Raw genomic sequence first — 14177 nt, forward strand, 5'->3', positions numbered from 1 at the left:
ACCTTCCGTCTCATTACATTTCCAGCATTTGTTATTGGGCAAATGATAGATTTTTGCAAGTTTGACTGGGGTCATGTACCACCTGTAAATCATTTTCATAATGTTTTCTTTTAAGGCATTACATGCCGTAAATTTAACACCAGTGGTCCATAACTGTTCCCAGTCGGCAAACATAATGTCATGACCAATGTCTTGTGCCCATTTAATCATAGCTGATTTCACCGTTTCATCCTGTGTATTCCATTTTAACAGCAGATTATACATTCTTGACAGATTCTTAGTATTGGGTTCTAACAGTTCTGTTTCTAACTTTGACCTCTCCTTCTGAAATCCTATTTTCCTGTCTTGTTTGAATGTCTCGTTTATCTGATGGTAATGTAACCAATCTCTAACTTTGGACTTTAATTTCTCATAACTCTGAAGTTTAACCCTTTCGCCTTCATATTCTAGAATTTCACAATATTTTGGCCATTTAGATTCCATATTAAGTTTTTTAACCCCCTTAGCTTCCATTGGTGACAACCACCTGGGAGTTTTACTTTCCAACAGATCCTTATATCTAATCCAGACATTGTATAATGCTTTTCTGACAATATGGTTTTTGAAACCCTTATATACCTTTACCTTGTCATACCATAGATATGCATGCCAACCAAAGCTATTGTCATACCCTTCCAAATCCAAAATGTCTGTATTCTCAAGAAGTAGCCAGTCTTTCAACCAGCAAAAAGCTGCCGATTCATAATAGAGTCTTAAGTCCAGCAGGGCAAACCCCCCTCTGTCTTTTGCGTCAGTTAGAATCTTAAATTTTATTCTGGGCTTTTTGCCCTGCCAGACAAATTTTGATATATCTTTCTGCCACTTCTTGAAACAGTCCATCTTGTCCAATATTTGTAAGGTTTGAAATAAAAACAACATTCTAGGCAGTACATTCATCTTGATAGTAGCAATTCGGCCTAACAAGGAGAGTTTCAACCTTGACCATATTTCTAGATCTTTCTTTACTTCTGACCAGCATTTTTCATAATTGTCTTTAAATAAATTCACATTCTTAGATGTTAAGTTTACCCCCAGGTATTTCACTTTTTTCGTTATTTCCAGACCTGTTTCACTCTGAAATCTCTCTCTTTCCTCTATAGTTAAGTTTTTTTCTAACACTTTCGTTTTCTGTTTATTAAGTTTGAATCCTGCTACTTGACCAAAAATCTCGATTAGCTCTAATACTCTTTTAGTACTAGTGTCTGGCTGTTGCAAAGTCAATACTAGGTCATCTGCAAATGCTCTTAGTTTGTAGTGTCTAACTCCGACCTGAACTCCTTTAACCAACTGGTCCCCTCTAATCATGTTTAACAAAACCTCCAGGACCGATATAAAAAGCAAAGGGGATATTGGGCACCCCTGTCGTGTACCTTTTTCAATAGGAATTTCTTCCGTTACCACATTGTTTACAATTAACTTTGCTTTTTGTTTAGAATATATTGCACCTATACCGTTTTCGAAACCTTGGCCTACCCCCATCCCTTGGAGATTCTTCTTCATAAAACTCCAACAAATGTTGTCAACGGCTTTCTCCGCGTCCACAAAAATCAAAACCGCCTTTCTGTTAATGTCAACTTCTAATAACTCCAAAATGTCTATAATGTTCCTCACATTGTCTGACATATGTCTCCCTGGGAGAAAGCCAGTTTGGTCTTTATGAATCTCCCCTGTCAACACTCTCTTCAGTCTTTTTGCCAAAATGTCTGCAAAAATTTTGTAATCCACATTAAGTAAAGATATTGGGCGGTAGTTTTTAACCTGGTTCTTTTCAGTCTCTGTTTTCGGTATAAGTGAGATGAAAGCTTCTTTCCACGATTCAGGTGCCTTTTTCCCCTCCATAATTTCATTACAAACTTCCTTCAATGCTTGCTTCAACCATTCCTTCAACGCTTTATAATATCTAGCGGTCAAACCATCTGGTCCTGGTGATTTTCCCAATTGCATGTTCTGAATGGCACCCTCTATTACTTGATCTGTTATTTTTTCATTCAAAATCATTTTACTTTGTTCTGAAATTTTTGGTAGACCATATTTTCTAATAAATTCTTCTATTTCTTGCTCATTGACTGGCCCTTGTGCATACAATTTCCTAAAAAAACTTTGAAAGCAATTACTTATCTCATTAGGTTTGTGGATAATCTTTCCGTCCATTTCTAGGCTTGTCACGGTGTTCAATTTCTGTCTCTTTTTCAATTGCCATGACAGAAGTTTCCCACATTTATCCGCTGATTCAAATGTCTTTTGTCTCATCTGCTTTATTTTCCATTCTATTTCTTGATTCATCAATTCCATATATTGCATCTGGTGATACTTTATTTCTCTCAGAATCTCATGAGACTTTGGTTTGGACCTCAATTTCTTTTCTCCTTCTTTCATTTTTTCTAAGATTTTTTCTTTCCTCTCATTTTGTTTTTTCCTCTTTATAGAGTTCTGTTGAATTAGGAAACCTCGCATCACGGCTTTGCTTGCGTCCCAAATTGTTCTTTTCTCCACATCTGTTCTCAAGTTTATCTCGAAGTAATCTTTCAATGCCTTTTGGGCCTTCTTGTGAATCTCTTCATCTTTAAGTAGGGTGTCATTCATTCTCCATCTAAAGGATCCAGTTGTTGTTAGTTTCATCTCCATCTTTACAGCGTTATGGTCGGAGCAGGTTTTTGGGCAGATTTCTACTTTTTTTACTCTTGGCGCCAGGCTACTAGTAACCCATATTTGGTCAATTCTTGTCCATGTCATTTTTGCTTCAGAGAAAAAGGTTCCCTCTCTCTCAAGAGGGTTCCTTGTTCTCCAGATGTCAATCAGATCCATAATTTCAGTCATTTCAAAGAAAGTCTTTGGTAGTCTCCCTTCCTTAGATATCACTTGTCTCTGTGCTTTGTCCATGTTTGTGGAGACAACTCCGTTCATATCTCCCATCATTACGATTTTATAGTCCAGGAAGTCCATTAAAGTCTCATGCAACTTCTTAAAGAATTCGGCCTTCCCTTCATTTGGTGCATAAATTCCAACTATCAAAATTTTTTCTCCTTGAACTTGTATTTCAATTGCCAGATATCTCCCTTGTTCATCTTTAAATATCATTTTTAGGACCAATTTTTCTTTCGCATAAATCACTACGCCTCTTTTCTTCACTTTATCTGATGAAATGAATTCCTGTCCAAGTCTCTTATTTATTAATAATTTCCTGTGTATTCTGGCAATGTGGGTTTCTTGCAAACATATTAGGTCTAATTGTTCTCTCTTCAAAATGTGAAAAACTTGCCGTCTTTTTTGGGGAAGGTTCAAACCGTTACAATTCCAGCTAAGAAGTTGCAGAGACATTTTGTTACTTAGTATCTGTTCCTCCAACTGCTCCCAGTTTTTGTTCTTCCTCTGATGGTGGTAAAAGCCCGAATGACAGGTTAGCAATGTCAGTTGGTTCTTTCTCCTCTACCGTCCCTTTCTGTAGATCTTCCAGGTATCTCCCCAGAAACTGTTCTTTATCTTGAATTGTTCTTATTTTTATCTTCCTTCCTTTGAAATTAAAAGATAGTCCTTGTGGGAATTCCCACCTGAAAGGAATGATATTTTTCTTCAGCAGGTCGACCAAGTCTTTAAATAAGGTTCTCACCTCCAAAATATATTTAGGGATATCTTTAAAAATCTGTACTTGACAATTCTGGATCACCAGCGCCTTTTGATAGTGCAGGTTCAATATTTTATCTCTTTCTTCCTTGGATCTCAGTGTAATCAGGCAGTCCCTTGGTTTCTTCCCCTGTCTCCTGCCAAGCCGAAAGGCCGTTGTTATTTCAAGCTCATCTTCTTCCTCCCATTCTTCATGCCAAAATTCTGCAAAGTTGTTTCTAAGGAATTCCGCAAGGTCATCCCCCTCACTCTCAGGTACCAGTCTTAATTTCAGGTTTTTCTCCTTTCTCTGTAGTTCCAGTAAGGACAGGGCTGCATCATGTTCATTTACTTTTTTTTTTAATCGGTTCAAACTTTTCCCTTGTCTCTTCTGCAGTATTTTTTGCACTTTCCGCGATCTTTCATGTTTCAGAACTTTCTTGAATTAGTCTATTTATAGAGTCTGTGTTAGATGATACGCTTGCAGTGTTCAAATCCAATCTTGCTGTCAGTTCTGTCAATTTTTTGGAATTCTCTGTGGATTGCTTTGTTAGTGCCTCCAAAGATTGATTTATTTTTAACAATGCCTGTGTCATAGGATCCATAGATGCTGTTATTGTCTTTTCCTGTGCAGCTGGTGTTGTTCCTGATGTTGAGCCCCTTCTCTTCTGCTGTGCTTGCTTTGTTTTGAGTCTGGTTACTATCTCATCTGAGCCACTCATGTCCTCAAGGTCGTTCTCACAGGAAAAAGTTGCAAGTGGAAAATCCCACTGTTTCTTTCTCAATGTAACAGTTTCTCTTTAGGCCCTCTAGAGGGAGCATTCAATTGTATCCAAAGGAAAAAGGTAACAAAGGAAGCAGGGAGAACATAGAGCAATGAATAAAAAGTTCAAGAGTTCACTCTGTAAATCCACAATTGTTTCAATATAACCAAAAAGTCCGCAACTTTCTTCCCTTAAAGTCCAGTAACTTTGTTTCAGACAGAGACCCCACTTTGTATCCAGTTAAATCTGACAGTTCGCTTTTCACGGTGCCTTGCTCCGGCAGCCCAACTTAGGGGGGGTTTGACAGTGAAAGATCTTTTTTCCCAATTATTTTCACACAGGTTAACAATGTCCAATTATCCTCCCCCCTTCTCCTGCCTGTTGGGGGGAGATCTAGATCCGATGTCAGGTTTGACAAATTGCAAAAGGTTTTTCCTTTCAAATGCAGCTTACTCTTTTCGTGGCTTTGTTAATCATGCAGTTCGGGGAGGCAGACTTCCTTATTTTATGCCTTTCCCGTTTTCAGTCAAATTTCCAAATTTAGTGTCCCATTCAGTCCCTCAATCTAACTCACGGGTGTTGCAGTCAATTCTCAGTTTCAGGAAGGAATCGGCGCTCTCCGTTCATGGCAACGCGGCTTCACTCCACGGGCTGGGTAGCGACTCTCAGCACCGCGCTCACTCCCGATGCCGCTCCGGAGCCTTTAAAAAGGCTCCTTCACAGTACCGGGGGGCGCAAAAGGTGCCCACCGAGTCTCCTTGCTCACAGGCTTCTGCGCCTGTGATTTTAGGGGTCCCCCGCTCGCCGTAGCAGGTCAGACCCGAACACGCGGAGCAGTCCTGCCTCGGAGCTCGAGGCAAGGGCAGCCATTAAACGCTGGCGCCGACCGGAAGTCTGCATGCACACCATTTGAATGTCAATGCCTATAATGGTAGTGACCTTTTAAAAAAGCAAAATTTTGAGCCCAGCAGCTCACCTTGCCCTGGAGAACACTTCTAGCATGTCATCTCCCCTACCGGTGTCCATTTGGTATCACCCTTTCCAGGTTTTTTCCTCTCCATTGTGTTTGTCTTTCATTTGTTCTCCTATGTGTGTTGCCAGTAGAAGCCACAATTCTGTGGGTACTCTAGGTGGTGCAGAAAGCACCTAGAAGCACCCTAGAGGTTGAATTGCCGATAAACTTCAGTTTTGAGATATATAAATTCCAATTAGCCAGCAGAGGGTGTCACAGGGCCAGCCTACGTTCCCTTTAAAGCAAACATGGGTCTCCAGCTGTTTTTGGACTACAACTCCCATCATCCCTAGCTAGCAGGACTAAAGGGAAGGGATGATGGAAACTGTAGTCCAGGAGCTGCTGGGGACCCAAGTTTGGGAAACCCTGCTTCAAATCAACTTTTGCGTTTGGCCTGCAAATATAGGACCTGTCCACCTTTGTATTTTCTTCTATTTTGATTTTATTGTGACCTTTGTACATTATTTATTTATTTATAGAGAGAAAATTAAAAGAGAAATTGTATGGCAAGTTGTGGAAGAATAAAAGGTTGTGTTTGGGGGGGAAAAAACAAAAAAACCTGGGGGGTAGCCTCCTCAAATATTTTATTGGGGGACCAAGAACGCTGGGGCTTTAAGAGTTGGTGCCTATTCCCTACCCCCACAGGTCTCAGGAATGTTACAACATAAGAACACAATATAAAAACACAAACCAACATTTGTATAGATTCTTTGATGGGAAGTGAGATCGGAGCTCCTCCAGAAGCTCTTTCCACATTCCACACACTAATATGGTTTCTCCCCTGTATGAATTCTTTGATGGGAAGTGAGATTGGCATTCTGACTGAAGCTCTTTCCACATTCCACGCACTGATAGAGTTTCTCCCCTGTATGAGTTCTTTGATGGGAAGTGAGTCTGGAGCTCTTACTGAAGCTCTTTCCACATTCCCCACACTGATAGGGCTTCTCCCCTGTATGAATTCTCTGATGGGAAGAGAGACTGCTGCTGTGATTAAAGCTCTTTCCACATTCCACACACTGATAGGGTTTCTTCCCTGTATGAATTATTTGATGGGAAGTGAGATTGGCGCTCTGACTGAAGCTCTTTCCACATTCCACACACTGATAGGGTTTCTCCCCTGTATGAATTCTTTGATGGGAAGTGAGAGAGGAGCTCTGACTGAAGCTCTTTCCACATTCCACACACTGATAGGGTTTCTCCCCTGTATGAATTCTCTGATGCTTAGTGAGATCTGAGCTCGTACTGAAGCTCTTTCCACATTCCACACACTGATAGAGTTTCTCCCCTGTATGAATTCGTTGATGGGAAGTGAGATCGCAGCTCTGACTGAAGCTCTTTCCACATTCCACACACTGATAGGGTTTCTCCCCTGTATGAATTCTCCGATGGCAAGAGAGACTGCTGCTGTGATTAAAGCTCTTTCCACATTCCACACACTGATAGGGTTTCTTCCCTGTATGAATTCTTTGATGGGAAGTGAGAGAGGAGCTCTGACTGAAGCTCTTTCCACATTCCACACACTGATAGGGTTTCTCCCCTGTATGAATTCTTTGATGGGAATTGAGATCGGACCTCTTCCTGAAGCTCTTTCCACATTCCACACACTGATAGGGTTTCTCCCCTGTATGAATTCTTTGATGGGAAAAAAGATGGGAGCACTGACTGAAGCTCTTTCCACATTCCACACACTGATAGGGTTTCTCCCCTGTATGAATTCTCTGATGGGAAGAGAGACTGCTGCTGTGATTAAAGCTCTTTCCACATTCCACACACTGAAAGGGTTTCTCCCCTGTATGAATTCTTTGATGGGAAGTGAGAGAGGAACTCTGACTGAAGCTCTTTCCACATTCCACACACTGATAGGGTTTCTCCCCTGTATGAATTCTTTGATGGAATGTGAGTTTGGAGCTTTCAGTGAAGTTCTTTCCACATTCCACACACCGATAGGGTTTCTCCCCTGTATGAATTCTCTGATGGGAAGTGAGATCGGTGCTCCTACCGAAGCTCTTTCCACATTCCACACACTGATAGGGTTTCTCCCCTGTATGAATTCTTTGATGCCTAGTGAGAGAGGAGCTCTGACTGAAGCTCTTTCCACATTCCACACACTGATAGGGTTTCTCCCCTGTATGAGTTCTTTGATGGGAAGAAAGATGGGAGCTATTCCTGAAGCTCTTTCCACATTCCACACACTGATAGAGTTTCTTTCCAAGGATATTTTGTTGATGGGAAGTGGAATGGGAGCACTGACTGCAGCTTTCTCCAAACTCCAAATTTTTACATGGCTTCTCCTCTCTGGGGATTTTATCATGGTCACCTTCGTTCTTGATTTCTGATTCATCACAATCTGCCATGGAGACAAAAAGGGATTAGAACCTCAGGAACAAACGGAGAAGAACTGAAGGGAGTTCAGTGTGTGTTTATTACCTTTGTTGTTTGTCATTAAGCAACATATTTATTATGAGATTCTGTTGAGGTGCTGAATGTTGCTTTGTTTGATATACAGTAGTGGTCAAAATTGTGGAATACTTTTGGAGGAAAGTGTATTTCTGAGGTTGGATGGCTCACAACAATGCTTCTTTTGGAGTAATATCATAAAATGATGTATCAACGGAAATTGTTCAATTACCCATATTCTATCTAATGCTATAGCCAAATAACCAGAAAAATGGACAACTTGCTTAGGTTGACTTTTGTCAGAGTCTTTTGTGATTGCTATCAAGCTGGTTGGTTTTTTTGTGTTCTTGTAAAACATAATAAAATTATAGAAAATTATAGAAATGGCACAAAGAGTTGAGGAGGCTTCCAGCTATCGCGGGAGTGAAAGCAAGCGGGATTCCTCAGTGCTGAGAGAATCCAGCTTTTGAGGCGAAAAGGGAGTGCTGCAAGAGCGCTGCAGCCCCCCAAAGACCCTTGAAAGGGGCAGGGTCCTGGCACGGTCCAACAGCTTATTCTCCGGCTGCCAAGTAACCTCTTTTGGGGGGGCGACGAGAGTGGCGGGGTAGAGAAGCGGACAGCAGGAGGCCATTTCTATCCCTCAAGAGTGAAGCTCTGAGCTTGCACACAGAAGCGATCAGCTCTCAAACATTAAGAAATCGAATTGGGACTTTTAAAAATACAAATCCATGGATTAGAGCCAATTTGAAGTGGATAAGGTGGAAAAAAGGAGGTCAGCCTTGCCTGGAATTTAAGCTATACACAAGAACAATCTTCAAAGCGGTACAAAAATGTAAGTCAATGCAAACGGATTAAACTGATAATTTATTTGACTGCCTTTTAAAGGACTATAAGGAGTATCAGGATTATAAAGATAGAGAAAAGGGGGAGAATCGTTTGGAAGGCAATTAATAGTCTTATCAGTGAGTTGGTGGGAAACGTCGGGGGAGAAGACCCCAAGAGCTTTCTACTTTTGTTTTTAAAAAGATCTGTGCAATTGGCAGCGACGGACTTTAAAACTACTGATTTATTAATTCTAGCCTGTGAAGAGAGACAGAAGATACTAAGAGGAAAAATACTGTTTCTTTACCTTAATTTGGTGGAAGTTTAAAAGAAGTTTGAGAGGAATTAGGAGTGTTTTTGCCCTCTGAAGTTCATACCCCCCCCCCGCCTCCTTCTCTGCGGAGTATTTGAATGGGATACAAAGAAGCGAACTGCGCCATTTTTTATCTTTGATGGGGGAGGCTTTTGCCCTTCTCCTTCTCTTCCCCTCTCTTTAAGATTTAAAACAGACTTTTATTCGTTTGGTGGCATCTTATGGATTTTGATTTCAACATATATCTGGCAGGGCAAAAAACCGAGAATAAAATTTAAGTTCTTAACAGATTTAAAAGAGAGGGGAGGCTTGGCCCTGCCAGATATGAGATTATATTATGAGGCATCATGCATATGTTGGTTGAAAGAATGGATGAAATTAGAAAATACAGATTTGTTAGATTTGGAAGGATATGACAATAGATTCGGTTGGCATGCATATTTACGGTATGGAAAAAAACGAGTGCATAAAGGTTTCAAATATCATATTATTAGAGGATCTCTGATTGAGGTATGGGGTAGGTACAAAAACCGACTTGAACCAAAAATACCACACTGGTTATCACCATTAGAGGCGATGAGTGTTAAAAAGATCAATATGACTGGGAGGTGGATAACATATGGAAGTTTAATTGAGAAAGAGGGAAGTAATTGGAAAATGAAACCATATGAAGAAGTGAAAGAATATGTAAACAATTGGCTGCATTATTTTCAGATTAATGAAATGTTTAGAAAAGAGGTTGCAGAAAGAGGCTATTCTGAAAAAGAATCTAGGTTTCAAAGAGAAGTATTGAATAACACAGTTAAAAATTTATCTATGATGTATAAATTATTATTAGAATGGCATTTGAAGGATGAAGAGGTTAAATCAGTTATGATTCAATGGGCCAAAGACTTTGGATATAACATTCAATTTGATGACTGGATAAAATTGTGGAAGGATGGGATGAGATTTACGGCATGTACCACAATTAAAGAAAATGTTATGAAAATGATATATCGATGGTATATAACACCAGTTAAATTAAGTAAGATGTATTAGGTGAGTAATAAATGTTGGAAATGTAAGGAGAAAGAAGGCACATTTTATCATATGTGGTGGGAATGTGAAAAAATGAAGTGCTTCTGGGAAATGATATATAATGAGATAAAGAAAATACTGAAATATATATTTGTTAAAAAACCAGAAGCAGTTCTATTAGGAATATTAGGTGGTGAAATAAAAAGGAACGATCAGAAAGTATTTCTGTATGCAGTAACAGCAGCCAGAACTCTTTTGGCCCAGAAATGGAAACAAGAAGAAATGCCTACGATTGAAGAATGGAGATTGAAATTAATGGATTACGCGGAACTGGACAGATTGACAGGGAGGATTCGCAACTGACAAGACCAAAGATTCACTGAGGACTGGAGTAAATTTACAGAATATATTAAAAATATTTGTGATAATGTTTGTAAGTTTTCAAGAAGCTCTGTAAGAAGATTTGGTAGAAATATTGTTTAAACAACATGGTAAGAAAAGATATATATAATGCAATCTGTGATAATTACGGAAAATTATCAGACATGTTGATGGAAGTCTAAAAGAAAAAAAGATATGTGATGAGTTTTTGATGTTTAATGATGTTATAAATTTGTTTTTATTGGAAAATTAATAAAAATCATATTAAAACAAAACAAAACAGAAAGCGATGTAAAATTGTACTGTTAAGTGAACAAGGCTACAGTTATGAAGAAATTGATGAAATATTAGGAAATCTTAACCAAAGCAGGCATTCCTATATTTTTGAAGAGGTATAAGGAGACTCAGTCACTACAAAATCAGACCGGTAAAGGCAGGGAAAGGTGCACAAAGGCAAGTGACGATGGACGAGTGGAGAGACTGTCCCTACATGACAGAAGAAAATCATCTGGGTATATACCAGATGACATGGCGCAATGTAATGTGAAGTTGAGTGCAAGGACTGGTCTAAATATTAGAATTCTAAGGAAGAAGCCATTGTCATCTCTCAAGCAAAGGTTGAAAAGATTAAACCCATGTTAACTGGACAGCAGATCAATGGGACAATTTTTTTTGGTGTGCTGACACCCAAAACTCCTTGCTTGGTAGTGATGGCATGACATACGCGAGGAGAAGAATCAGAGAAGATTTACATCCTACTTGCATTACACCGACCGTGAAACACCCAGATAGTGTGTTGATCTGGCAGCAAAAGGTGTGGGCAAAATTTACGTCATTAATGGGAATGTAAATGCCCTAAAATGCATAAATGAAATATTTGCGCCCAAAATTGTAGCATTGCTCAGGTGATCTTTTCCCAGATGCTGAAGCATATTGTCAGGGAACTGCCATCGGTTCAGGAGGGAGAGAGGAAAAGCCGAATGGATTACAGAAAGCCTCCAGGGATCATGGGAAGCAGCTCCTCTTCAACGGAGGAGAGTAAACACGCCTCCCCTGGAGCGCAGCTGCAGGAGTCGGAAGAGGCAAGGCGGTGCCAGGACAACTTGCCTGGCCAAAGCGGGGAGGAGAGGGGTCCTCCGTTACCCACACTCTCCTTGCGCAGAAAGCATCCGTGCAGAGAGGGGAGGCGCAGACTGGGCGTCAAGAAGCTGCTTTGCTGGGGAAAGTTTAGGAACCGCCCACTCACGGATTCTGCCAGCGACTGAGTCAGCCACGGGAGAGTGGCGCTCCGGACAGATAAGGTTTATTTTGGCAGCAAAAGCAAGGCTTCACAGCCAAGCAGGGAGATATTTGCCTGCTTGCTCTCGAGCAACCCCCTTGGAAACATTCCACACACACACACACATATATATTCTATTTTATACTTCAACAGGATTCCACTCCATGTCATGTTGCTGCTGTGTGCAAAAGGTGCTTTCAAGATAAAGATATTTCACTGCTGGAATGGGCTGGGAATAGCCCAAACTTTAACCCAATCAGAAATCTATGGAGCCGACTAAAGAAACTTGTTAGTCAGAAGCAACCCAGCAATAAAGTCCAATTAACAGAGGCAATAATTTAATCTTTGTTTCACTTTATTACAGCTGCAGAACTAAAAACTTGGTTCACTTCATGGGAAGGCATTGTAAGGCCGTAATTAAAGGTAAAGGTTGCCAATGGTTATGACTGCTGTTCTAATAAATACTCCTTCATAAATGTTCTTTCATTACATTCTTCATTAAATTATCTTTCCATTGACATATAATTTTATGGTATTACTCCACACAAAAGTGGTGTTATGAGCCATCAAACCTCAGAAATACACTTTTCACAAAAGGTTTCCACAATTTTGGCCACTAGGAGAAGTTGTTCACTTTAAAGTTAATGTTCTTTTTATATGGGATTAGATTATTATTATTATTTATGCTTCATGTTTATAAATGAGTTGGAAGCCATGTTTATATATGTGTTGGGGCAACCCAGCCAAATGGGCAGGGTATAAATAAAAAATATTATTACTACTACAGTGGTACATCGATTTAAGAGCAGCCCTGTTCCGGAAAAGATTAAGTTTGTAAAGCATCTTCATCATCAGCGTCATCAGCATCACTGCTACTAAACCATCGGAAGATGCAGACATTTTGTCTTCCTTGCCTCAGGAGACAACGAAAGTCAGGAAGAACAAAGAAACAGCTTTCCCGGATGTTGAGAAAGCTCCTCCCCAGATGGAGGACACTCTGAGCTGTTAACCCTGTAAGCTCTAAACTTCACAACTTATCTTTCCTAACAATTCTGAAGCTGACATTTAAGATGGCTTGGGCAGTTCAGACCAGCCCGGTCGTGGTAGAAAAAGGAATAATTTGAGGAAGATTGTTCAAAGAAAAAACTGTAAGTTACTGTTTATTGTGGGGGTGTTAGGTTCCCAGGTGTTATAGGGGCCACGGCTGACCTCTGTGAAAATAGATGAAGTTGGTCACATACAGGTATTTTTTGAATTTCCAGGCTGATATGATGATCCCTATGCAAAAGCCTTTGACTGTGTCGACCACCTCAAACTATGGCAAGTTCTTAAAGAAATGGGAGTGCCTGATCACCTCATCTGTCTCCTGAGAAATCTCTATGTGGGACAAGAAGCTACAGTTAGAACTGGATATGGGACAACTGATTGGTTCAAAATTGGGAAAGGTGTACGAGAAGGCTGTATATTGTCTCCCTGCTTATTTAACTTATATGCAGAATTCATCATGCGAAAAGCTGGGCTGGATGAATCCCAAGCCGGAATTAAGATCGCCGGAAGAAATATCAACAACCTCAGATAAGCAGATGACACAACCCTGATGGCAGAAAGTGAGGAGGAATTAAAAAACCTTTTAATGAGGGTGAAAGAGGAGAGCGCAAAATATGGTCTGAAGCTCAACATCACTGGTCCCATCACCTCCTGGCAAATAGAAAGGGAAGAAATGGAGACAGTGAGAGATTTTACTTTCTTGGGCTCCGTGATCACTGCAGATGGTGACAGCAGTCACGAAATTAAAAGACGCCTGCTCCTTGGGAGAAAGGCGATGGCAAACCTAGACAGCATCTTAAAAAGCAGAGACATCACCTTGCCAACAAAGGTCCGTATAGTTAAAGCCATGGTTTTCCCATTAGTGATGTATGGAGGTGAGAGCTGGACCATAAAGAAGGCTGATCGCCGAAGAATTGATGCTTTTGAATTATGGTGCTGGAGGAGACTCTTGAGAGTCCCATGGACAGCAAGAAGATCCAACCTCTCCATTCTGATGGAAATCAGACCTGAGTGTTCACTGGAAGGACAGATCGTGAAGCTGAGGCTCCAGTACTTTGGCCACCTCATGAGAAGAGAAGACTCCCTGGAGAAGACCCTGATGCTGGGAAAGATGGAGGGCACAAGGAGAAGGGGATGACAGAGGACGAGATAGTTGGATGGTGTTCTTGAAGCCACAAATATGATTCTGACCAAACTGTGGGAGGCGGTGGAAGACAGGAGTGCCTGGCATGCTCTGATCCAGGGGGTCACGAAGAGTTGGACACGACTAAACGACTAAACAACAACAACAACAATGACGATCCCACAGGGAGCCTTACCAAGAGAGGCCACGGTCCCACGAGTCTCCTCCATGACATCCTTATGCAGAGCTCTCTGGTCAGGATCCAGCAACGCCCACTCCTCATCCGTGAAACGAACAGCGACATCTTCAAAGCACACTGGACCCTAAAAGAAAAAAGGAAATGTCCTCCTCTAAGGCAGCAGAAATTTGATCTGCTACAT

At 40.7% G+C, this 14177-nt stretch overlaps 3 protein-coding genes across 5 annotated transcripts in view; 1 reads left to right on the forward strand and 2 right to left on the reverse strand.

Annotated features, from left to right (window-relative positions):
* Positions 1-14177, forward strand: part of LOC310843215 (uncharacterized protein) — a 292631-nt gene that overhangs the window by 238956 nt on the left and 39498 nt on the right. The window lies entirely within an intron of this gene.
* Positions 1-14177, reverse strand: part of LOC310843373 (uncharacterized protein) — a 50760-nt gene that overhangs the window by 32892 nt on the left and 3691 nt on the right. The window lies entirely within an intron of this gene.
* Positions 5320-14027, reverse strand: LOC310842789 (uncharacterized protein; the record flags this gene model as incomplete). The annotated part of the gene is made up of 4 exons (XM_083734928.1): positions 5320-7762; positions 12785-12831; positions 12869-12905; positions 13994-14027. The coding sequence occupies 4 exons, from the start codon at positions 14025-14027 to the stop codon at positions 6180-6182; spliced, it is 1701 nt and encodes a 566-aa protein (XP_083591054.1). The 3' UTR covers positions 5320-6179.

Source organism: Podarcis gaigeae (genome assembly GCF_964106915.1).
Source record: "Podarcis gaigeae genome assembly, chromosome: 4".
In the NCBI taxonomy this organism is placed as follows: domain Eukaryota; kingdom Metazoa; phylum Chordata; class Lepidosauria; order Squamata; family Lacertidae; genus Podarcis; species Podarcis gaigeae.